Genomic DNA, 25245 nt, shown 5'->3' with positions numbered 1-25245 from the left:
GGAAAGAAAAGTGAAGATGGGAGAAAGAAGGGGGGAAGATGGAGAAAAGAGGAAGATGGGGAAAGAAGGGGGGAATGGGGAAATAGAAGAGAAAGGGGGAGAAAGGAGGAAAGTAGAGAAAGAAAGGGGTAAAGTGGAGAAAGGAGGAGGAAGGTGAGAACTGGAGGGAGAGCAGGGAGCAGAGACAGCCCAAGTGCAGGGGTCACAAGGGAGGGGGCGGCGGGTGAAGCTGGGGCCGGCTGGGGGGGGGCGACCCCCGGAATCCCGCCGCGGGGGAGGGGAGGCCCGGGTAGGGGAGGGGGCGGCGGGTCCCGGCCCCGCGCTGGCCGCCAGGGGGCGCCCGACACCGCCAAACTTTCCACAAACCCGAGACTGTTTCGAAAAGGGTTTTAAAAGAAAGGCAGCCTGAGCCCCGCCGCAGGGGGCCGGGGGCGGGCCGGGCCGCAGGGTCCTCCCGCCTGCTCCCAGCTACGAGCCTGCCCCCAGTCCCCCGGCCTACAGCCAGCGGCCCCCGTTCAAGCCCGGCCTCGGGGCCCAGGGCCCCCCAGCCCCTCGGCTTCCCCCGCCCGGACTCGAGCTCCAGCCCCCTCCCCTCCCCACAGACCAGGCGCGGAGGGCGGCGGCGGCGGCAACCCCGACTTTCTCACCTTTTTTCCAGTCCCTGGAGCAGCCGGGACTTCTCGCGCTGTGCCTCCTCCTCCTCCTCCCGCTTCATGGAGCCATGCGCCTGGGTGGGGGCTCCCGAGAGAAGCGGGCCCTCCAGTCGGAGTGAAGAGCGTCGGGCCGGGCCAGGCCAGAGGAAAAGGAGGAGGAAGGGGGGAGGAGGCGGAGGAGGAGGAGGCGGAGGCGGAGGAGGCGGCGACGGCGGCGGCGGCAAGGAGGAGCTGCTGGAGGGATTCCCTGGGCAGCTGGAGGACTGAACCGAGGTAGGAACTGGGTCCTCCGATATCCCGGCAGCCTTCCGGAGACAGTGAGGTAATGGAGGAAGAATGTACGGAGTCCTCCAGAGGCCCATCCACCCTCATACGACCAGGAGAAACCATAGAGAAGAGACAGCTTCTCGCGCGAAGGAATTATTGATACAAAAGCGCTACTCCGGTAAGAGTCACATGACTAGAGTTGGCCCACCTTATTGGCCCGTAGTGAACACGGGGAGTTGGAGGTTGTTATTCGATTGCTCCCCCCGCCAAGGCGACGGTTTTACTTTGGAATTAAGGCTCCACCCTCACCCCCCACTCCCGCACCGACCCCGGAAGATACGAGTGGGAGGGGTTTGGTGGCTCACCGGAAGGTGGAGCGTGTGGACTACAGATCCCGACATTCAAAGGGGCGAGTACGCCGCAGCGCATGTCGGCCGTTGTAGTTTGGTCCATGCGAGTTACATCCCGGGAGTTGTAGTGTGAGCCCGCAGGCAATGCGATGGGAAGTGGGTTCATTGTCCTGCCCTGCAGCCCATGCTTGCGTCCCCCGAGCTCCGGACTCGCGAAGCCGAGGCGGCCGACGAGGCATCCCAGGAACGAAGGGCTGGCCGGAGGTAGAGTGAGCTGTCTCAGCTGAAGGACGGAGGGTTTGCCTTTCTCAGTAGGTTGGTCCTCAGCCCAGCTCCAACACGTGCGTTGCACATCCATCCCCCAGGATGGGCCGGCGAGCGGACCTCATCCCATCGTCTTTTTTCACAAAGCGGGGGAGCAGTGACCAAGTATCCGTAAGTGACTTACCCAAGGTCACGCAGGCAGTGTTCACGTCTGGTTCTGAAGACCCCCCAGGAGCCTGCGCTCACCGTAAGCTGGGGATCTATCTCTGCTTCTCCATACCGGCTCTGCCTTGTTCACTGTGCCCTTAAATTTGGCAGCAGGGGCGTGGCCTCGGGGGTGGTGCGAAAGCAGTCTCTGGTCCGGGGTAACCAGGCTGCTCCCTACTAGCTGTGTGTGACCTTGGGCGAGTCAGTTAACTCTCATTTGCAGGATAGGCAGTATAAGTATTGTTATGTCTGTCTTACAGAATTAGGAAAACACTTTGTTTTCAGAAAACCACAATGCAAACGGGAGCTGTTGTTTTTATTGGTCAGAAGAGGAACAAATCGGTTTTCTGGAGCACAGGAATTGAGCTGAATAAATAATACTTCATTCACTTCCCTGCTAATTCTCCTCAAAGGGACATCAATACAGGTCAGTTCATTTGACTGTGTGTTGCTATTATGAGGGGAAAATATAGTGCAGGAGTTTGGGGAAGGCAGTTTTTAGGGGATCTAGAACCAAAAGGAGGCCACATTCTTAGAGCCTAGAATTGCATTCATAAAACTACAAGTAGAACGATTTGTGTATCAGGGCTTCAGAGGATGCTCTCGATTTGCATTTTGGCATTCTTACCACTGTACAAAGAAATAATGAAAATGTTTGTCTTCTAAGACCAAGAACAAGTGTCTAGTAAAAAATGCAAATCATATGTAACAGTAAAGCTTTCCAACAAAATACTTCTGCTCCAGAATACACAATGCAGAGAGTCAGAGTTTCTTCTATAATGGATGAAGAAAAATCATTAGAGTAGATTTTAAGCAATTATACTAAGGAAAAGGGCAAAAGAAGCAACCAAGAGGATTTAGTGTAGCCTGTCAATCGCTGAAGGCAGAAAGGAAAATCAGCTAATATTTTTCTTAATCCTTAAAAAAATCCTTTCCCCCTTTTTATCTTACTTAACAAATATTAGATAAAATGAGTACTTACCTAGACACATTAGGACAGAAAGGGGTGTACATGAAACTGAATACACCTTACTTTTCTTTTTGGCCTCTATAATAATTCAACATTAGTTTTATAGCTGCCCTTCTTGTCTATGATTTCTTCTGTTTTCTTCCAAACAGTTCTTTTGCAGAAGAGAATATTTTCTAGAAAGCTGTTTCTACAAGTATACTGTATTTTTGTGACAAGCTTGCTGACCCCATCATTTGTTAAGGCCACATGAGCAGTCTTCTAACCTTCCTTGCCTTTGCATGACAAACTCTTGGATGATCCATCTGGACCATGGCCAAAAGTGTGTGAGGCAACAAGCCAGAAGCCAATATTTCTGTGTGTGGACAGAAAGGCCAGGTCCTAACAAAGTAATCAGAATAAATTTGAAATACTGAAGATCTTTCCAGTAGATAAAAAGTCTCAAAGTAGGAAAGGAAGTATTTGCCATCTAAGAAAGAGACATAGTTTATTGCTCCCAAGGCAGTGCTGCAGTCATTAAATAGCACACCAATAAGGGACAAGTTAGTATTGCTCCCACGTTATCACTGTTCAGAGTGCGAGGAGGCTTTAAAATGATGGTGCTGAAACCGGATTCTGCTCAACACCAGATTAAAAGAAAATCATGCTTTGAGCTATCAAAAAATAGACACAAAAGAGCTCAGAAATAAAGCAGGGCTAAGAGGTTGCTGATTTTAGAGTTTATAAGTGATGTTTAAGACAAAACTATCAAGGAAATAGGCAGATGTGACTTTAAGGCTCTTTACTGTGAACAACTCAGGGGTGCTAGAGTAGGACAAGTAAATAGAGTGCTAACAATAAGAAGCACGGTGTATAAAGGGAAAGCTGTACAGCTTTCTGAAAAATAATGGGTCCTAACAGAGTCATTCAACTTTTTAGCATCTTCAGTCTTATTTACAAAGTGATGATGAAACTTTTTCATGTAATAAGGAAAAACCTACCTGCCTTTCATCCACTAAACTTTTACAGAAAATGGTAATGAACAAAGTAAAATCTTTGCCTTTTTTCCATTTCCTGTTTTTCATGATGTTTTATTCGAATAGATCAAGTGGTAGCTGTTGCAGGTATATGCAATGGCTTCATATTTTTATTCCAACTAGCAAATGGTCCGGCCATACAATGTGGGCAGCTTTTGCATTATTCCCACATTAATAACAAGTCATTTAGTTTCCTTTTTTTTTTTTTAAATTATATCCTGTGGGGTGCTGTGTGTAGCACATAGTCTGTTTACTACCTGATTCTCCTCTGGAAAAAAAAAAGTATTTATAATCTATGGGCAGAAGGCTTCTGGCTTCTCTAAGCCTTGTTTCTCAAAGCTGAACCATATTTTCTAGCCCCTCTTTTTTTTGGGGGGGGTTGCTATCTTCGATATCCCCATCTTCATTCTGAAGTCAGTACATATGCAGGTATATGCTTGTGTAAAGTGCCTTTCACAGTTTTTTTTTTTCTGTAACCGATATGGCAGATAAGTTGCCATATCTCTATGATGGTCTTTTCACTTACTCTAATTATGAACGATTAAAAATGAGATGACTGGGCACTTCATGAAATGATTTCGTTTTTGTTTTCTTGGGGTTCATGTTGAAGCCAACTACTAGTTCCTTTGTTTGCTGATCCAAGGAGAGCTTTAGAAGCATTCTTTTTATTTAGTTTCAACTTCTCTTTGTCTTGTGGTTTTGTTAATTGTTAGAGTATCAATAGTGAAGTGGTCCCGCTCTTCCAAACATATTAGTTTGTCACTGGATAAAGATCATACAGTTAGGTTATGACAGTTGTTATTGTTTACGGACCTCTAAAATGATGGGGATTCTTAGCACCCTATGCCATCATTCCATCACCATCACTGAGGAAGGGAGTCAAGTAAGACTGAGGGCCATTTAAAATTTTTTCCCTTTATTTCTAATTACAGAAGGGGTTGTCATTTCAAAAGGATTCAAAGCCTATATCACCAAAAGGATAGCCTACTAAGGATTATACTCTATACTCATCATAGGCATTAGACAGCAGACTTATTTAATCCTTGGGACTACACTCAAAGGTTTTCCACAATGGAAGGCTCTGCCAGTACTTGTGCCTCTCACTGGCATAATCTTCCTGATCCCAGGTTCTCTTCCACTTCACAGTGAGACCCTGGAATAGAACTTTAAACTAAATGGATGGGAAAAGGTCCATTTTCCGAATGGTGACATGTCATTGGAAGGCCAGTCTCATTGAATTAATATGTTAGAGCTATCTAAATGCTCACAGAGAAAGATAAAGATTGAGTAGGCAGGGAGAGGAGAAATTTACCATTAGAAACTGACAGGCGGTTTCCTGTGAGAGAATATGAGCAAGAATTGATGACAAAAGCCGTCATTTACATCATGTTTCAGAGTTGGCAAAGTGCTTTATCTATGTTTACTTATTTGATGTCACAACAACTATGTGGAATAGATGCTATTATTATCCCCATTTTAAATATGAGGAAACTGAAGCACATATAGGCTAAATGACTTGCCCCTGGTCACACAGCTAGTAAGTGTCTAATGTCACATTTGAACTCAGGTCTTCCTGACTCCAAGCCCAACACCGTAACTGTTGCACTGCCTACCAAACAGAATGAAAAGGTGTGGAATGGTTACAATCTGCACTGAAAGAACTATCTACAGATTTGATCAAGGATTCACTGAAGTTCTGAAGAGGCACGTTAAAAAAAAAAAGACGAGAAAAGCTGCCACTTTTATATTTTTATGCTTTCTCTATGAGCAGAGAAGTACTTCCTGGGAAAATGCCTGCAAACGTGGCTATATCAAGATAAAATACCGAATATTCAGTGAACAAAGAGGCTGAATCCCAGTGCAGTACGATGCATTCATACAGATTTTGCATTGTGAAAATCCTTCCCTCCAACTGTATGAATTTCCACGTTGTACAGTGCTCAGCTTACATCCTTGCTCCTCAGTGAAACTTCAGATGGTAATTGGCGTGAGCAACCTTTTCTTTCCCTGGAACTCCTATAGCTACTCTTAGTAATATCTCTACCATTCATTCAACATTTAACAATGCTACCTTGTATTACAATTTGTGAAAAGCTATCATTATTATTAGATAAGGAAAGGGAGGCACCACATCTTAGGTTTAGAATCGCAGAATTTAGAGCGGGAAGGGACCTATCATTTGCTCCAATCCCTGCGTTTTTACACTTGCCCAAATTAGTGCAGACAGTAAGGAATAGGAGCAGGATATGAAACCAGATCCACTAACCTCAAATCCAGAATTCTATCCACTATGCCACACTGCCTTTTCTATTGCTATGATAAAATCTGAGTTTTCACAAATATGCAAACATTCTGACCTCTTCTACTATCCAAGGCCTTAACAACTGTTTTCAAGGGGAAAAAATTGTTCAAAGGATTCAAGACTTACCAATTGAAGAAGGGGGCACTGATGTACTTAAAAAATAAGATTTTTTTTAATTGATAAATTTATTTTTAGATTGATTAGATTTCCTGCTGCATCCCTCCTGCTATCCTCTCCCCGAACAGCCCTTATAAGGAAGAAAAAACCAAAACATTTTTAAAAGAAAGAGGAAAAAATTCAGCAAAAACCAATACGTTGAAAAATTCTGACATATTCGATATTTCATGCAGTGGCACACTTTCCTCATGCATATCTGAAAATGCACTTCAGCCTTAAAGTTACAGTGGCTCCAGAATTATCATCTATTCAGTTTTTTTTCCCTCTGAATAGGCCAGAAATCAAGATTGCTGTCTGCCTAGTTTCTCTCCTGAACTCCATTCCCACATTATGAACTGCCTCATAGACCGCCTGCAGCTGGATGTTCTGTATGCATCTCCAACACCACACGTAGAAAATGGAGCTCGTTGTCTTTCCCCTTAAATTCCCCTCTTCCTCATTTTCATATTTTTGTTGAGGGCACCATCATCCTTTCTGTCACTTAGGTTTGCAACCTTGGGGTTGTCCTTCAGTCTTTCCTTTCCCTCAGCCTTCTTATCTACAATCAATTGCTAAGTCTTGTAGATACTTCACACCTCCCGTTGGGGGCATCCCCTTTTCTTCACTCAGGTCCACATTACCTCTTGTGTGGATTATTACTGTAGCTTCCTACAGAATTGCCAAATTTGATGTTCCTAATGCATAGGTCTGACACAGTCCCGGGCTCAGCAAGGTCTGGTGGCTCTCCTTTGCTTTGAGAATAAACTAAGTCTTCTGTTTGACCTATAAAGCCTTTCAAATTCTGGCTCCAGTCTGCATTTCCAGGATTATTGGCCATTGCTCTCATGCACTGTATGTTCTAGCCAAACTGGCATAGTTACTGTTCTTCACATATAAGATCCGTCTTCCATATACCTGCCGTTGAGCAGGCTAGTTCCTGTTCCTGGAGTGCTTTTCCCCCTTCACCTCCGCCTTACAAAGGCCCTAATTTTCTTCACATTTTAACTCAAGCGCCACCTCTTACAGCAAGCCTCTCTTGATCATTCCATTTGCTAGTGCCCCATTCCCTGAAAATTACTATGTGTTCGTATTTACTCTTTAGCATAAGTGGTGTTTACCTCAAGTAGAACATAAGCTTTCTGAGGGCAGGGTCTGCTTTGTTTTTAAGCATGTACAATGTGATAGAGAAAGCTAGGAAGTAAAAGTGAATAGCCCCTGGATGAGGAAAGAGCAGAAATAATTAAGTATATATAGATATCCATACACATTTATCTATACCAGGGGTGGGGAACCTGGGACCTTGAGGCCGCATGTGGCCCTCCAGGTCTTCAAGTGCGGCCTGAATCCAAACTTTGAGGCTGCAGGTTCCCCGCCCCTGATCTATATACTACATATAGATATAAAGCATATACAATTGCTAATTCTATTTCTTAATCTGTAGCTGGGAAGGGGGAGGGGATAGATAGAGTGGGATATAAATATCTCTATATTCATCAAACCCCCACCCCTCCAGCAGTATTTCTCAGCTACAGACCAGTCAAGTCAATACTTAGAATTCTATCACATTGAAACAACATATTTACTCTAAAAAGGTATGGAAATATATTGGATCTTATCAAATTAAAGATGAGGATATTGAGGCGACAAATGATGACAGCCAGAAGGAGAGCTAACACACACACTGGTTATGAGAAAGGATCCAAAGGGAGCTCAGCATGGGAGAATTATAGACTGAACCTTACATACTGTAGAGATGTCAGCTACTGTAAAAAAAGAAAGCAAGTCAGCTGTCCAAGGCCAGAATGGGGAGGCAGCGTTGAATAGTTCATCTAAAAAAAGTTCCAGGCGTTTCAGGGGACTGCATGCAAGCCCAATGGGAATTAGTATGAGTGAGATGGCATCTGAAAAAATGAGTTTGCTCAGGTGACGTTGAGAAATGTAATGGCCAGGAGGAAAGTGGTAATGTCATCCTGCTCTATCCAAGACCCATCACGTCCACTTCTGTGGACATTTTAAGAAGGTCAGTGACAAGCTGTAGGACATTTGGAGGAGGAGAGCTCCTAGGAGGGTGAGGGAACCAGAGGCTGTGCCATGTGAAGAGTACTGGCCAAAGGAACTGGGGATGTTTATGCTGGCAGAGACTCAAGGAAGCTTGGAGTTATCCAGGTATAATAAAACTGTATAAAGGCTGTTTTGTGAGAAAAAGGATTATGCATGTTCTGCACGTCCCAGAGAGGCGAACTAGGAGCCCTGGGTGATAGTTAAGCATGTTGTATGATATCAGAAAAAACTTCCTAATAATTAGTGCTGTTCCAAAGTGGCATGGATGGCTTTAGGAAGCAGTGAGTTCCCCATTCCCGGGGGGTCTTCAGACAGAAGCAGAGGTGCCTCGGGTCAGCACAGTGCTGAGAGTGGTCACGTCTGAGGTGGGGTAGCTGGCCCGAGGTCCTTTCCAGTCAGAGATCCTGGATGTTATGATGTTTGTTTTTCCTCCTCTAATGCTTGTAAGTAAACCTAAAAAGCTTTTTTTGGCTCCTAAAGATGCTTTCACTGTTTTTCTTTTTTACCAGCCTCCCACTCTTCTCTCTCTCTTTTTTGTAAACAGCTTTATCCCTATGTTTAGCTAACAATTTGGAAATTTTGTTTCTTAATCTGTAGCCAGAAAAGGGGAGGGGTGGAGTGGGGTGGGATGTAAATTGTTTGTAAGGGATTACCGACCCCTGAAAATGGAAAAACTGGTTTAATGAGATCAGGCAGCTCTCTCTTTCCTCTTCCAAAGAAGATTTGGAGCTATTGTAATAGAGTTTAAAGTTTTGATTAAGTCATCTCAGTTCCACATTATCTGTGATGGTCCGGTGATAATCCCAGTTTATTTTTTTTTCTGCTGTAGTTAGAATAATGGAATTAAGATTTTCCAAACTTGCAGAATAGACTAAACATAAATTTATTACTGTGGTTCAGGTAGCCTTCTTGGTTTTCTTACTTGCCTTCCTGTCTTAAGCAATCATTCTCCTTGGTACATTTGTCTTTAACCTTGGCCTTCCAAGACTCAAAAAAGGCACTCAAATTGCACTTTTAGTAACTAGTTCAATTAGACTGAAATTTGTGAGGAAACAGATGAGGAAACGGAGCCCATAAAATCAAAGAAAACAGGTGAGAAAGATGTTGGAGATCACCTGGTAGGACAGCATCTATTTTAAGTAGGTACTAAATCTCTTTTCACTGAAGTCAGTTCCAAATTGAGTGGGTTTTTCTTAAGTCTGTCTTTCTTTTTGTACACCTATGGTATCAAACCAGTTTTACACTTGATTATACTGGGTCTTTTATTCTCAAATTGTCTCATGCACATTAACTTTGTACCACTCCCTTCCCCCCCCAAAAAAAAGACAAAAGAAAACCAAAAAACTCCTTGAGAGCAACAGTTGTTTTTAAGAAAATATCCCTAGTATGTGTAGGTTAATTGACTTAGGAAAGGAATCTCCAGTAGTGGCAACTTTTAAAAACCATTTTTGTCTGTGAGGGCTCATCCTAGTAGTTGTTTTGGGGGGGTGGGTAGGAAGGGTAGGGATGAAAGGGAGATGCAAACAATCTAGAAAACCATCTTGGTAGAGTCTTTGCATGTTTCAAGACTTTGGGGGGGGGCAGCTAGCTGGCGCAGTGGATAGAGCACCAGCCCTGGAGTCAGGAGGACCTGAGTTCAAATGCGGCCTCAGACACATAATACTTCCTAGCTGTGTTACTCTGGGCAAGTCACTTAACCCCAGTTGCCTCACACACAAAAAAAAGACTTTAAGGGGAAAGAGCTGGCTCTTCAACCAGAACAGAGCCATTATCCTCAAAGTTATTTAATGGAGTGCCTTTTTGTGGCTTTGCAATTCAAGCCTCCCAAGCAACTTCACTTTGGAAAGAGGAAAAGAAACATTTGACAACCTTGTTCTCCTGTGTTTTTAAAGAGTTTAAAGATGAACGAGATGCATTATGTGGGTCTTAAGGTTTGAAAGCCTCATTTGTGTTGGATTTCAACAACTTGAGAGAATTAAGAGATTAAAAAGCCAGAGAAAAACTAAATTTTGGTTGGGGGTAGGTGAGTGATAGATTAACTTCTCTTTCTGAGTAGGCAGAAGACAGAAATATGTAAGAGGTCCCAGTGTCTAAATTGAGCAGATAGTAAAGGCAGAGCTATTGTTCTATCATGGAGCTGAATCAAAAGTACTTCTGTGTACAAAGGCTGGAAAAACCACATTTTCTGCTCAACAGAACATGAATTTGAGGGTTGTACGCTCATACCTTTTTTTGTTGTTGTTGCTTTTGGCCTCATACCTTACTGGGAACAAATGGGGAAAAAAAAGTAAGCACTCCCATCTTTTTATGCCCCTTCTTTGTTCTACTGCTAACTCAAAACTTGTATTTGTACAGATTACTTTATTTTTTTTTGTTGTTGTTTTTTAAAGACTGGGTCTCCCTATCTCACCTAGGCTGGAAGTATAAGGGTTGATCACAGCTTTCCCACTACTAATTGGTACTGGAGCATTGACAACCTGTGAACACCCCTCCTTAGGCAGTCTGGTGGCCCCCTGCTTCTGAGGGTTCACCATATTAATGTGGAATTTAGGAACTTATGCAGACATCTGATTGGCCTAGCCCACAGCAGCTTAGATCTCCCCAGTTTAAGATATCCGCTAGCCCTCAACCTTCCAAGTAGCTGGTATTTCAGGTATATACCCTCCTTGCCTAGGGGCACTGTGTTACATAATCTCAGAGTTGGAAAGAACCTCAGAAGGCATCTAGCTGAACCCATAACTGAACAATTTTGTCGTTGTTCAATTGTGTCTGATTCTTCATGACCCCATTTGGGGTTTTCTTGGCAAAGATACTAGAGTGGTTTGGCATTTCCTTCTACAGCTCATTTTACAGATAAGAAAATTGAGGCAAACAGCATAAAGTGACTTGCCCAGGGTCACACAGCTAGCAAGTGTCTGAGTGAACAGTTTTCCAACATCCTTAACAGATGGTTTTCTGGCTTCTGTGTGAAGCCCTCCAATGTGAGAGAATCTTCTAGTGTGGCCTATTACACATTTCCTATTTATTCATCATATGAAATAAAAGCTGAGCTCCAGTGTGAAGAGAAGTGAGATTGAATTCTGCCTCCAATTCTTAATCCATGTGTGAAGATGGAGAGGTTACTTAAACTTTCTGAGCTTCTGTTTCTTCATCTGTAAAACAAAGATAATAATACCTATATCCAGCTCAAGAACTATGATCCTACTTCATGTTTGTTGGGAAGACCTAATAAGAGAATGTACATGAAGTACTTTGTAAATCTTTGTTCAGGCCTGTCTGACTCTTGGAGACCCCATGGACCATACGTAGCATGCCAGTGTTGTCCGTGGGGTTTTCTTGGCAAATATACTAGAGCAGTTTGTCATTTCCTTCTTCAGTTGATAAAGGCAAACAGAAGTTAAAGTGAGTTACCCAGGGCCACATGAGTGTCTCAAGCCAGGTTTGAACTGTAGCTCTTCTGACTCCAGGTCCAGCACTTTATCCACTGAGCTACACAGCAGGCCTCCTTAACTTTGTGTGGGTTAATTTTGAACAGGTTATGAAAATACATTGACCAGAAGAGTAGAAGGGTTGAGATCTGTACTGGTGATGGGAACATCAATATCAGTGAGACTGTGAAAGCACCAAAGTATGAAAGGTTGGACTGGCAAATCCAATAAGTACAGCAGAAGTTGTCATGAAACCATTTGAATAGTGGGGAACTGACCTTGCATCAGTAACCAGTCAGGTCTCATAAGAGAAGCAGTTACGGCCTCTAGAATCACAGCCTGGAGTATCATTAGATTCTCCTAAAAAACAGGCAGGCACTAGAGATAACTTTGGTGCAACCACCAATGGCATACATGGACATGAGCACTGGGTTGAGGTGGGGAAATTCTTCAAAGCATTGGTTTTCAAAGTGTGGTCTGGAGACTCCAAGGGGGTCCTTGAGACCCTTTTATGGAGTTTGTGAAGGTCAACACTATTTTCGTAGTAATATTAAGAACTTTTAATTTCTTTTATGGCAAATATTGATAGATATAAACCCATACAAAGAGAAATTCTTTGGGGGTGGGTCCTTAGTAATTTTCAAAAATGTAAAGCGGTCTCGAAACCAAAAAGTTTGATAACTGCTACTCTAAAGATTTAGAGGCTTACTAGGTGTGTGACCCTGGGCAAGTCACTTAACCTCGATTGCCTCACCAAAAAGCAAAATAAATAAATAAAGATTTAGAAACTAATGAAACTAAAGTAGTATACCTTGAGGAAACCCCAATCCAACTTAGCATTTACTTGCTTAATTGACCCTCAGTCTCCTCAGTCTAGGACTGTTGTAACAGCTTGTGGGTAGGTTTGCCTGCCTCAACTCTTTCCCCTCTCCAATTGTCCTTCATTCAGCCACCAAAGCATTTTCCCTAAGTGGAGGTCCAACCATGTAACCTCCATCCTCTTCAATTAATTGGAATTCCAGTGCTTTCCCTCTTTAATTCCCAATTTATCCTGTATATAATGTATTTGTATGTGTTTACTTGTCTGTTCCATTAGACTGACAGCTCCTTGAGGGCAGAGACTGTCTTTTGCCTCCTTTTGTATCTCTCAATAATATATATAATGAAAAAAATATATATAATATATGTAATGTTATCAATGCATAGTATCTGGCACATGGTAGGTACTACATGAATGTTTATTGACTGAGTGACTACACACAGTGTCAAATAAATTGGGAATCCAGACCAGAAAGAAAAGGCTTTTGGAAGGTCCAAGAACAGCAAGGAAAACCCTAATTTAAAAAACAATGTGATGAAAGGGAGAAGTTTCAGAAGAAAACTCCACTAATAGATAGACAATAATTTAAAACATTATTTTCTGTGCTAGAAAGGTAAGGAAACTAGGCAAGTGAAAAAGAATACTTGTATTTTAGTGAATAGTCATGAATCTCTTATTAAAGAACAGAGTTGGAAGGTGTTTTAGAGATGACTTATCTAATTTTTAATGGGGAAATTGAGATTGAAAGAAGCTAAACGACTTTCCTAAAGTTCACACACATACACAAATTAATGGCAGAGTGAGGTTTCCTTTCTTCTGACTGCCAGTCCAGTGCTTTCTACCGTGTTATACTGCTTCCCATTCTTTAATATATTTTTCATTTAGGTTCATTAAAGAAGTGATACTGGTCCCTTTGGACATGACTTGATAAATTTCTTGTAACCATGTTAAGGGGCTTAGCAGTTTCTTTGTACCAATTATTTTCAGTAAAACCTAACCCCAAAGTATAGAAGTGAACTTCTTTCTTCCTGCTCACAGAGTTTGAGTTTTACCACCTTTTAATTTGAAAAGAAGCCAGCAGTGTGGACCCAACTTGCAAACTTCTCAGCTGCTATTTTACTTGTCTAGCATCTCTTCCAGAACTAGAAGAGATTGATAAGATGAAAAAGGAATAGAAGAAAGGACCATTAGTTACCAGCACTTTTACCAAACTCTGTATGATCCAGGAGATATCCTGACTAGATGTTAGTGACATTCTATTCCTTATCCTTTTATTTCATTTTTCATTCCTCAAAAGCTGGAAGGCTATTAAATTCCTTGAAAAGCAGAAAAATGTGTCTAGTTCCTCAAATTTGGGGCAGCCTTTTAATTTAATGCAAAAGTTGTCAAGCCCTGTCTTTAAAATACATTGTTTTTAAAAAAAATTTGTCATCTGATTCATATTTTGGCTTTAAAGTACCTAAATCAGAATTCAAATATCATTTGTATGTATGATTTTATAGGGAAAAATTGTACCTTTAGAAAAAGCAAGAGTTTTCCTAAAGAGGAATAACTTTTAAGGTACAGGCTAGGCCTCAATTTTTGCTATGATTACATTTTAAATAAAGAATTATTATACCTGATTTAAATCGACACCAGTATTTAAAGTTGGATGGTTATTCCACCAAGAAAATTATAAAGGCCAAGGAGTTAGAATCTTTTTGTCTCCCCCCATAGACCTTCAAACACAGGCAGCATGGAACAGTGAAGTCCACTGGGTGGTAGCAGTCAGGAGACCTGGTTGTGCTGCTGTTGAGGTGTGTCACCTGGGTCAAGTCGTTAATTTCCTCGAGCCTCAGTTCTCTCATTTGGAAAAAGACTTGGACTAGATAATCTCATTGTTCTTTCTCAGCTCTAACATTCTGTGACTGTGATTCACGTTTATTGGGGGGGATGAAGAATTGCTTTTAAGCTTCATTTCTTAAAGCCATGGTTATGGCTGGGTTAGCTTCATGCTGAGCCAGTATCCTATGACTGGCCAATTTCTCACAAAATGGGATGCTAGTAAACTGTTTCTGGCCTAACATGGCACTGGCTAAGGCAGGCTGACTATTGTTACATATTTTTCATCAGTCTTACAAACCTTCTTGCCTCCTGTTCCAAATAAAGTGGGAAGAATCAGAAGAAAAGCCTCTTATCTAAATCTCCTGGGACTAAATGTCTGTCACTCTGGGGCTGGAATAAGGACAGGCAACCAGGCAGGGCTGATTGCAACTATATTTTAGAAACTAATTGCAAGTAAAATGAAAGTAGTTTAAGTGTCTATACTACTTGAAATTCTAGAGATTGAAGTTTCAAAATGGAAGCCAGGCCTTATGATACAAATAAGCACTTTGCTTTAATGACAACAGGGAGCTAATAGATCATTTACTGTTCCAAAAGGGAAGAGTTCAGACTGGGGCTAATTCTAGACCCCTCCTATACGTGGTTTTAAGTATTTGTAAGCCATAAACAACCTAGGGGATAGAAAGGGTACCCATACTCCCACATACTCATTCTTTTAGAAAATTCAAGTTTAAGAACACTCTTCTGGTATGGTCTAACAAAGATGGAAATTTTTTTTAGGGGGGAGGCAGTTGGGTGTAAGTGACTTGCCCAAGGTCACACAGCTAGCTAGTAAGTGTCAAGTGTCTGGTCTGAGATCAGATTTGAACTCAGGTCTTCCTGACTCCAGGGCCAATGCTCCATCCACTGCACCATCTAGCTGCCCCTGAAAAAATTTTCTTTTAATAAAAAATACTGTGTTATCTGGCAACATTAACAGACTTCAAGGATTCAGTAAGTTATTGGCTATATTGTGAATTTCGTAGTTCAGAGAGAAATCCATGTTACTCAGAGGAGCTTTTGCATTTCCAGGAACATTCCTTACCTAGACTTCTCTCTAAAGCAGGGGTTCTTAAACACTTTTTGTGGCATGGATCCCTTTGGCATTCTGGTGAAGGCTTTGGACATCTTCTCAGAAGTGTTTTTAAACACATGAAATAAAATACATAAGGTTAACAAGGAAACCACTTATATTGAAATAGTTGTGAAAATAACAAAAATTAAAGTTCATGTTACTCCCAAGATAAGAACCCTTGCTCTAAAATATACTGAAGAAATCTCAGCCCTTTAAGTTGCTGAGGATCCAAGGTTGGAGATGCAAATTTTCCTGCTATAGAAAGATAGAGAAATATGGGAGTAGAATGCTGAAGATTTGGTCAGACACAAGCAGTTGTCAGCTTGTTTTCCTTACCTGTTTTTCTTTATTACAAGGGAGAATTTCTTTTATGATTAGGGGTTGTAGTGGGGAGTAACAGTGATAAAAAAAAAATCCTTGAAGTGTCAATCAAATATACATTTTTTTAAAAGGTGAGAAGCATACAGATTCAGTAAGTATCTTTAAATGACTCATGGCCATTCAGCAGAGCTCATCCAGGATGGCCACTGTTTCTTTCCAGGAAGGGGGTGGGGTGGGGGCGGCTATTTCTTTTGCTCACCTGGAATGGAGAACCAATTGTCACTAAGAAAAAAATCACAGATGACATCTGGAGAATGGGACAAAATAAAAACAAGAGGGTGGGAGCTAAGAACAAGACTCCAGAGATGAGGCTCTGGGGAAGAGGCCTTTTTAAAACACAAAACCAAAGACCCCCAAAACTATAATATTGACATAGACATTTATTCAGTACTGGGAACATAGTAAGCACTCAATAAATACTTGACTTGAAAAACCAAAAATATTTCATTCAGACCTCTACTGAAATTGAAATAGGACAAAGTAGTCTTTCCAGTTTAAATACACATTTGTTAAGAAAGGAAAAATTGCCTAAGGAGTCAGGTTAAAAAAAAATAGGATTACTTCTTTTGGCATAAACTGCTGGCTTATTGGAAGTCTATCAACTCTCTAAGGTCACTAAAACATGTAGTGTACACATAGCGGGCTAATTTACTTAATAGACCCCAGGGGCTTGAAGGAGTTAATATATCTCTCTCAACGGAGCAATTTATAGCCAACTGTTCATTATGTGTGCTAATGAAGGGAAACAAGAGCAAATGAAATCTATAGATAATCTCCACATTTGATTTTAGCCAACAATTCTACCTTCTCTCTCATGAGAACTGCTAAAGAACAAACTGAATTGAAATCAGTTTTCATATTTTCTGTACCTACTACTGCTATCTGATGGAGGGGGTCAGATGAGCAGGTCAGGTAAGACAGACTGACTTACCACAAAAGGCATCAGCCTATGAATGGGTAATTGCCATCTTCTCACTGGTGTCTGTTAATGCAGATTCCAGAGATGCTAGGATTATTAATTCACACCACTGTAGCTTGATAAAAAATATTAGCAGCTCTGTTAACTTACTACTTTTCATGCATTATCTCATTTGAGCCGAACCATAACCCTGTGAGGTAGGTGTTAGTATAATTTCATAGTTAAGGAAACTGAGGTTCAAGGTCATACAGCTTGCAGGTCAGGACTGGAATCTAGGTTATCCACTTCCAAGTTCAGTGGTCTTTCTGGTACACTGTGATGCTGCCTTACTGTAACAGAGTAATTTGAAATTAGTTATCTCTCATATCAGGAAGTTAACAGGCAGGACTTGGACAGCCTAAAAAAAAAAGTACTTTAAAAGTACACTGTGTCCTAAAAATCTTAGTGCAGTTTTAAGCTTCAATAACTTTAGAGTGCTACAGAGTTACCAAAAAAAACCCTCCACTTCTTTTGAAAGTTTAATTATTTACATTTATTTAATGTTTATCTGGTTATGTGAATTTTAAATAGATTTTTAATTTTCACAAGATGGGACACCCTGTCATTATGTATCCCCATTATGTATCAGAAATGTGTGACGGTTTCTGAATGTCACTTTGTCAGACAATCAATAGAGGTGGTCCTCTTGCCCAGCCATTATAGTCACTTGGTCTGTCTCCATTAGACTTTTTCTTGTAGGTTCACATCAAAACTGTCATGTGTGTCAAAACCTCATTTTTTGGATGATCTCAAGGGTAAGATTTCCAATGCAATCCTTTCAGTGAGCAGCAACTGATGAAAATTTTTACAAAGTTTGAAAATTGACTAAAGTGATGCATAGCATAAAGTGGTTATGTTGAATTTTAACAAGAAACATCAGTAATTTAAAATTTCTAGTAAGCTCTCAAATGTTGGTTTTTGTACATTCATAACATTTATTTCTGAAGTTTATTAAAGCTTAAAACTGCACTAAGACTTTTCTTTTGGGACACCCTGTATATTCAGAGTGATCCATTCACTTAGAGCCTTTGCTATCTTTAGGATTGGCTATCCAAATGGAAAGTTAGCCACCTTTCCAAGAAATGCCTCTGTAATTTTACCTTCAAGGCAGCTATTAGCAATTCAAGCTGGCATGTCTTCACATAAAGTTATTATTGGCAATAATTGTGCCAAAGCCACTACTGCCAAAAGTAGCCACCCCAAATGACCTTAAAAAAATTAAGCTAATGACAATTTTATGTAGCATGGAAGTTGTTCCATTTTATTTAAGGCCAATACAAGCCTTTCCTTGTCTCTCCAGTTTATATCTGAGTCTGGACATTCAATCCAAAAATATGGATCAACATTTTTTTCACATTAAAGTATGTTTTTCTAGTCATTTTGGAAAATTGGCTCATACGAAAGCCCCAGAAAACACCTATAGGTATAAATATTTGAAGGCATAGTTTGGCTCACCCAAGCTAACTATGATAATTCCTTTTTCCTATGTACATGTTTTTCTGTTATGGAACTTGGTCTTTGCAAGGGTTAGAACACTTGTGTTGTAGTTGTGCATTTATTTGTTTCCATTTATTAATAGAGTTGGCTCGGAAGTCATGATTACCCGGGATTAAATTCAGTTTCTGACACATCCAGGCTGTGTGACCCTGGACAAGTCACTCAACCTTTCAGTGTCCTGGTTACTTCTCTAAGAATAAAAATTGCAAAGGAGGTATTGATATAGTACACTAGTAAAGGGAGTCTCCTGATTGTATTTCCTTATGCCATTGAAATCAAAGGTCCATTCCAAACCCCACCCCAAAGCATTATATATGTATGTGTGTATATATACACACACACGTATGCACATGTAAATGTGTATATATGTACACACATACTCTCACAGGATGTCCCAAAGTCTTAGTGCAGTTTTAAGCTTTAATAAACTTATACATGCACACATGCACACAAATTATATATGGGCCTTTGTTATATTATAGACAGTAAGACGGAAAAAAAGAACAGAACACCAGATTAAAAAAATATCAAGAGGACCACCTCTATTGATTGTCTGGGATTATAGAGCTGGAAGGGATATTAGAGTATATTTTCCCAAACCCCTTATTTTATACATGGGGAAACTAAGGCCCAGTGACTTGTTAAGTAGCAAAGCCAGAGATTTAAACCCAGATCTTCTAACTTCCAACCTAGAGTTCTTTGTACCATAACACCCTGCTTTATGCTGCAGTGTAAGATCTGAATGACAGAGACACCAACTGGCTCATTATTTTTCCTTCTTTTGAACCATGTGCTTCTGCAAAGGACGTATTAGTGCCACCAGAAAAAAATGTATTTAGGGCTAAGAAAATAGGTCACCAAACTATATTCCCATCCAACGCTCAGCCTTTTTTGGTGATTTCTAATAAAGGAATGGCTGTTATAGTTTTTTTAACTTTCTGCCTTCTAGGAACCAGTTAGTTCACAGGATGTTAGAGATGTAGTAGGCATAGAGCACATTTTTTTAAAGTTAGGGGGTTTTTTTTGCATTAAGAAAAATTAACTAGTCTGTTAACACTAATAATTTCATAACGAAATTAGAGGGGGCAGCTAGGTGGCACAGCCGATAAAGCTCTAGCCTTGGAGTCAGGAGGACCTGAGTTCAAATGTGGCCTCAGACACTTGACACTTAGTAGCTGTGTGACCTTGGGCAAGTCACTTAACCCCGACTGCCTCATCAAAAAAAAGAAGTTTAAAAAAATGAAATAAGACTAACTATATACGACTGGTTAAAATTACATGGTTATCTGTGAAGTTGAAGCTTCCACAACCTTCTGCCAATAGAAAAAAATCTAATTTCTGGATAGTATTATGAAAATTTGGAAAACCTTGAAATAAAAAAACCTGACACCCCTCAACCCTTGAAAAAATCCAGGCAGACTAGCTCTTTGACCTATACTGTGTCTTCTTTTTGTAAGTGGGGAACTGCTCTGTGCCCACTCTTCTGCACCACATAGTTTTAGGAGGGTGGGCTCTCATCTTGTGCCTGAGAAGTCTTGTTTAAAGTTCTGTAGCATTGACAGGATCTGTAGATTCTATTCAAATCACTTGTTTTATATAAAAAATATAGTAAGTCACCAAATCTGACAAGAATTCATTCTGTTGCAGTGAAATCTAGGGTAATTACATTTGACAGAACTTGTAAAAACAAAAATGAAAGCCAGCAGTTATTTAAGAAGAGCCAGTTTACTGAAGCTAAGGCATCTGATTCTTCTCTAAGAGGATGTTAATTTATCCTAAGGCCTAGTCTAACCCAAAGGGCTTGAGCTGATGAAAACTGGTGACTGTCACATTAATGAGCTTGAGATGTACTATGCACAAAGCAGGTAGGTACTGTATGTAACAAAGCACTTTCTTTGGATTACATTTCCTTACTAAATAGGGTGGGATAGGTATTAACAAAGTAAAGAGTGACTCTATTGTTATTCCATAGCACTAATTGATTATGGTTTGATGCTGCCAAAGTGAGTCATTTCTACTTTATTTTGTAGGGGTAGAGCCATCTACTTAAGGAATAAAAAAAATAAGCAAAAATAGTGACAACTAATAGCAAATTATCAGCTTATTTTTGCAGGTACTACGGGCACGACAAAATAGTACTCCATGCAGAGGAAGCATAGAAATACTTAATGAATGTAGAATATATAAGAAAATAATCTTTTTATGTTGAAACTTGGGCTTTGCCTATCTTTTCAACCTTCTCCTTTACCGCTTTCCTATGAAAAGCCTCATTTTGGCTAAACTGGCCTACTTTTTGTTCCAGGAAATGACCACTGCCCTATTGCCTCTGTGCTTTGGGGTAGGACATGCCAGGAATGCCCCTTCTTCCTCTCCCCTTCTTTGTTTGGCTAAATCTTTAAAGTCCCATTCAAGTCTTAATCTTTTCTATAAATCTTGATATTCATCCCTTTTTTTGAGGGGGGGGATTGCCCTTCCTTTTAATTCTAATAGCATTTACTGAACACACAATTTATATAACTCTTAAAGTATTTCCTGTCTTGCTTTATCTACTGAAACAGAAAGCCCCTGCTATGCTCATCTTACAGGGCAGGGATGAGTCTTTTCTTTGTATCTTGAGCACCTAGCACAGTTGCTCAAAAAACGTTTATTGCTGATTATTTCAGAAAAGTTAGGTTGACTTTTAGAAAGATTCCAATCTTTGTACAAATTTCCTGACTACAAAGTCAGTTAATATGGGTTATTTTAACAGAGGAAAAGCAAACAGTTAACCATGTTTGTGAAATTGATACAGTAAACCAGAATAGGCCAAGAATATTTTCCCAGGAACAGAGATGGAAGGGACCTCAAAGCCCATCTAGTCTAACGTGAGCCCCCTGGGATAGGAATTCCCTTTACAGTATATGGAACAAGTAGCCATACACATACCCTCTAAGTGAAGACCTCCAATGAAAGGAAAACCATTAATGCTTCCTGTAGCCACTTTCACATAATCATCATATAAAATAAAATCATACTTCTTCAGTGACAGAAAAAAATTTCCAGGCACTAAGTAAATGGGTCAGAAGAGCAAACTTTGTTCTGCAGATTTATGTATATATTAATATCCTACTGGAACCTTATTCACAGCTATAGTTCTTGCTGCTGGTGAAGTTGAGGCTGGTAGATCACTTGAGTTCCGGAGTTCCGAGTTGCAAGAGGACCAAAGCCGCTTGGGTGTCCACACTGAGTCAGGCTCCAATATATTGAACCCCTCCATCGTCCCTGCCCTGGGAGCAGAAAGCTACCTTAAGAAGGGACAAACCAGCCCAGGTTGGAAAAATGGAGTAGATTAAATCTTCCACATCAGTCACTGTTGAGATTGGGTGATGGGTGAAGTAGCAGGACTGAATTGAAAAAAAAAATTTCAACACAATATAAATGCAAAGTCCTAAGCCTTACCTCCCTTGTATTTCCAAATTTATCTTGCTGTAGAGTGTTTTCCTGGACTAACTGTCACTGCTTGGTTATAAACCTCCTATAAATCACAACTCACAAAAAGAAAACTATTAAAAAACTGAGGCCGTGGCATCACTGTTTTACTCAAGTTTGGCTTCCTGGAATGAATACAGATTTCAGTGAGGGACCATTTTCTCATTAGGTGAGACCATAAAAATAAATCATTTCTTCTAACCTTGGCCTTGTGGGCTGGAATATCTGCTTTGTAAAAGAAACATAGTCTTGTGTCCAGAAGTACTGAAGGAGCTCTAGAAGCTTGGGTATGGGAAACTGGATTATTTTCAATTAGTTGCTCAATTATTTAGAACCTGGGGGTGTCATCTCAGTTGTGCCCTCTGTAAAATGAATGTCAAGCTCTTTGGGATGTTGAAATGGAATTTCTAATAGAGGATGATGCTATTCTCTCCAGAAGACTCTCCCATAACAATAGATAATGATCTTTATCAAGAAGTCTTTCTTTTAGCTTTATTTTCCTGCCTGGGGTCTAAGTGGTAAATCCAGAATATTTACTTGGGATCTTACAGCAATGATACACCATAAAAAGATACAAGATGCTCATGTACAAAAACCTCACTGAGTCCTTTATTAATGTTTGGAGATGTATGGAGTACATACAATTAACAGCATCACACCAGCTACAGGAAGTACTGTTTTTGAGGATGTACTTCAAAACAAGGATCCCAGAGCACCAATGGTGTTGCCTGCCCTGAACCACCACAAAAAACCCAACTTGGACACACACAGGACAAACAATACCACAAAATCACTTTGAAATGGTTCTTTTAAAAAATAACAAGAGCTAGAAGTTCAAAACCACTTAAAATATGAAATGTGGCAGCTCCCCCAGTGGCATGGCACTGGCTGGAAAAGGCTAGTTTGGACGTGGAAGGTCAGAAACAAGAACTGACTGGGAGGACTGGAAGAGGTTTCGTGTTCATTGTGGAGACAGATATACCAGATGGTCCAAGTGGATATTTTCAGTCCAGGATCTGTACATTTCCTGTAGGTATCCACTGGGTAAATAGAGTTGTAAAATGGAAGGCTGTGAAATGCCTGCCATCCAGCTGTGTCACTAATTCCGATTAGTAAGCACTGACACATCAGAGGGCTATAAACAAATATGATCACAAAGCAAGTTTAAAAGGGACAAGGCTGAAATTAAGTTTTTGGTTCATTATTCCAGGTCGACAATGATCCTTTTTAGTCACTGGGCACTGTGGGTCCCTTCGGCTGTCTTCTGTGTACTCTGGATATCTTCCTTTATTTTAATTTTCCACTTTGGAAAAAAAAAAAAACCAAAACAAAAAATCAAAACCCCCGATACCATTCTCCACAGAGTCCTGATTCCCCTTAGTCTAGATTTTTTCCTTCCTCTTTAATTTCGACACTTTCTTGACAGTTCCGTTCTTGTTTAGAAGTTTCAGGACTCGTTCCTTGTGATCTAAAACCTTGAGCATGGAGTCTCTGGCTTCACTAATTTGATCCATCACAAGTTTACATCTCTGCATATTTCCCTGTAACAGAAGACAGCACCATTCAGTTATCATGAAAGACTTTTTAAATAATTTTTTTAAAAAATCATATTTCTGATCATACTTTTCAGCAAAGTAGACTGTTAATATATATAAAAAAAAATCTTAGCTTGTTGGTAATATGATTTAAGATTGACAATGGATTTTTTTCCCCTAAAATTACCAAGGGGATAGGTAAGCCTTCCTGGTAAAGAACTCAATAAGCTGATGTATATGCTTGAAAGATAAGGCCAGGGCTCATACCTGTATCAGTTCATTTATTCGGTGTAGATCATCATCGGTTGCTGCCTTTTTCTTAGGGATAATACCTTCCTGTAAAGTGGTGAGTCGTTCATATACATCATGCTCCAGATTTGTCTGAAATAGATAAGAATAAGCACAGCTAACTATAACCTACTATGATCCTTTAGTCTTTATCTTAAGCAAGAAAGGCAGCATGGTATAGTGGAGAAAGAGAGCTAGCCTCAGAGTCAAAAAAGTCCTGTGTTCAAATTTTGCTACTAATGTATACTGACGGTGTGACCCTAGGCAAGTCACTTCATTTCTTGGTGTTTCAGGCAACTCCCCACACCCAAAAACCAAACCAAACCAAACCAAAACAATCTGAGCAAAAACAACTGTGCCACAATTATAGTCAGTCCCTTTGACCAGCTTTGCAAGTAAGTCTAAGAACTATTCAGGCAATCATTTTTTCTACTAGTCTGCCATCCCTTCCAGGATGTGAATAAATTATCAGACTAACATAATTTTTTGCTGTTTGTAAGGATATCTTTCACACACTGGCCCAAATTCCTATTTCTTCTTGCTATAAGGCAAACTCTTCCCTAGAAAACTGCTTTACTGGTAATGACTTTGCTCTTTTAGAATGCTTCTAAATAGATTGGTCTAAACAGATCTCTCCAGATAACCACTGCTCTAAGACAGAAAAACTTAATCTAACTGTTCCAAATATTTTGGACCTTTCTATCAAACAGAAGTTATTTTCTGATCCTGGGATAAATATAATGCATTATATCATTCTGACAATAAGCTACCTCAAAATGCTAAAATTTCAAAAGTTCTTCAGAGCAATATGTTTTCCTGGCTTGTCAAAGGGCTGCAATGTCTAATTTCCTTTCTCCATGGCTCAGTCAAGTTACTGAAACTTTTCACTTACCAACTGTAGCAACTGGGCAGCACAGAGATGAACTTTCCAACCCTGGGCTCGGCAAGATACTCCTTTCTGATTGGCTATTTCTTGCAGCATGGCTTTCTTCTCCTCTGGAACCATATGAATATAAACTTGAGTCTATTCATTTCAATAATAAAAGCTAAAATCACCAATGTCTCTTCAAAGCAGTTCCTCTCCTCTCATTTTATTCAAGTACCCATAAAAATGGAACAAACCTCTTTCCTCACTTTAGGAGCTGAGAGTGCTTTACAAATGTTAAAAAAAATTTTTAACCTGTTTATACTCAAAGATCTTTTAATACCGGTACATTTCTAGTTATTTTTTTATTAAGAATGTGAACAAACATCAACAAGAATGTTTCCATATTGAAAGCACAGAAAAAGAGATCAAATATGAAACTATGAATCTTTGTTACAAATAGCTTTTAAAAGAAGTACATATTAAATTTAACAAGGTATTACCAACATTGGCCTGCCAGTGTGTATTTTTAAAATGTAATATAGAAATCCTTTTTTTTCTTTTCATTACTATCATCAAACTCTCCCCTATTTTCTTCCTCTCTCTCCAGCCAATGAAAAGCCCTCCGTTGGAGTCAAGCTAAACAAATCCACACCCTGGTCTGTCTGAATATAAAAATGCCTCATTTTGTACCTCTAGTCTTTCACATCACCTCTCAGCTACAAGGTAAAAAGCTGAATCATCATCAGTTTTTGGAAATCAACATATTTAAGTCTTTCAGAGTTGTCTTCCTTTACAACATTAAAGTCACTGTATAAATTGTT

General features: G+C 40.2%; 3 protein-coding genes across 8 annotated transcripts in view; 1 reads left to right on the top strand and 2 right to left on the bottom strand.

The window, feature by feature from the left end:
- Positions 1-737, bottom strand: part of AMMECR1L (AMMECR1 like) — a 24704-nt gene extending 23967 nt beyond the window's left edge. For 2 of the 3 annotated variants that reach the window (XM_020967178.2, XM_020967177.2), the window contains exon 1: positions 648-735. The gene's annotated coding sequence lies outside the window, so the exon portion shown is untranslated. Of the gene's footprint in view, positions 1-647 lie in introns of all 3 variants that reach the window. The other variant, XM_020967179.2, reaches the window with a different exon arrangement.
- LOC110194688 (uncharacterized) overlaps positions 1-25245 on the top strand; it is a 25347-nt gene extending 102 nt beyond the window's left edge. The window contains exons 2-4 of the mRNA XM_078146146.1: positions 372-1781; positions 2027-2168; positions 25032-25245. Of these exons, the coding sequence (XP_078002272.1) occupies positions 372-920 (549 nt within the window). The 3' untranslated portion in view covers positions 921-1781; positions 2027-2168; positions 25032-25245. The remainder of the gene's footprint in view (positions 1-371; positions 1782-2026; positions 2169-25031) is intronic.
- The window catches only part of SAP130 (Sin3A associated protein 130), a 50991-nt gene continuing 48066 nt past the window's right edge, over positions 22321-25245 (bottom strand). For all 4 annotated transcript variants that reach the window (XM_020967174.2, XM_020967173.2, XM_020967172.2 and 1 more), the window contains exons 19-21: positions 24449-24552; positions 23536-23649; positions 22321-23274 (exon numbers count right to left, since the gene is read on the bottom strand). In XM_020967174.2, coding sequence (XP_020822833.1) covers positions 23116-23274; positions 23536-23649; positions 24449-24552 — 377 coding nt within the window. In that variant the 3' untranslated portion in view covers positions 22321-23115. The remainder of the gene's footprint in view (positions 23275-23535; positions 23650-24448; positions 24553-25245) is intronic.

This window comes from Phascolarctos cinereus, unplaced genomic scaffold (assembly GCF_003287225.1).
Source record: "Phascolarctos cinereus isolate Bilbo 61053 unplaced genomic scaffold, phaCin_HiC Scaffold_726;HRSCAF=1367, whole genome shotgun sequence".
NCBI lineage: Eukaryota > Metazoa > Chordata > Mammalia > Diprotodontia > Phascolarctidae > Phascolarctos > Phascolarctos cinereus.
The sequence above is the reverse complement of the archived record's forward strand: the minus strand, read 5'-3'. Positions and strand labels throughout refer to the sequence as shown.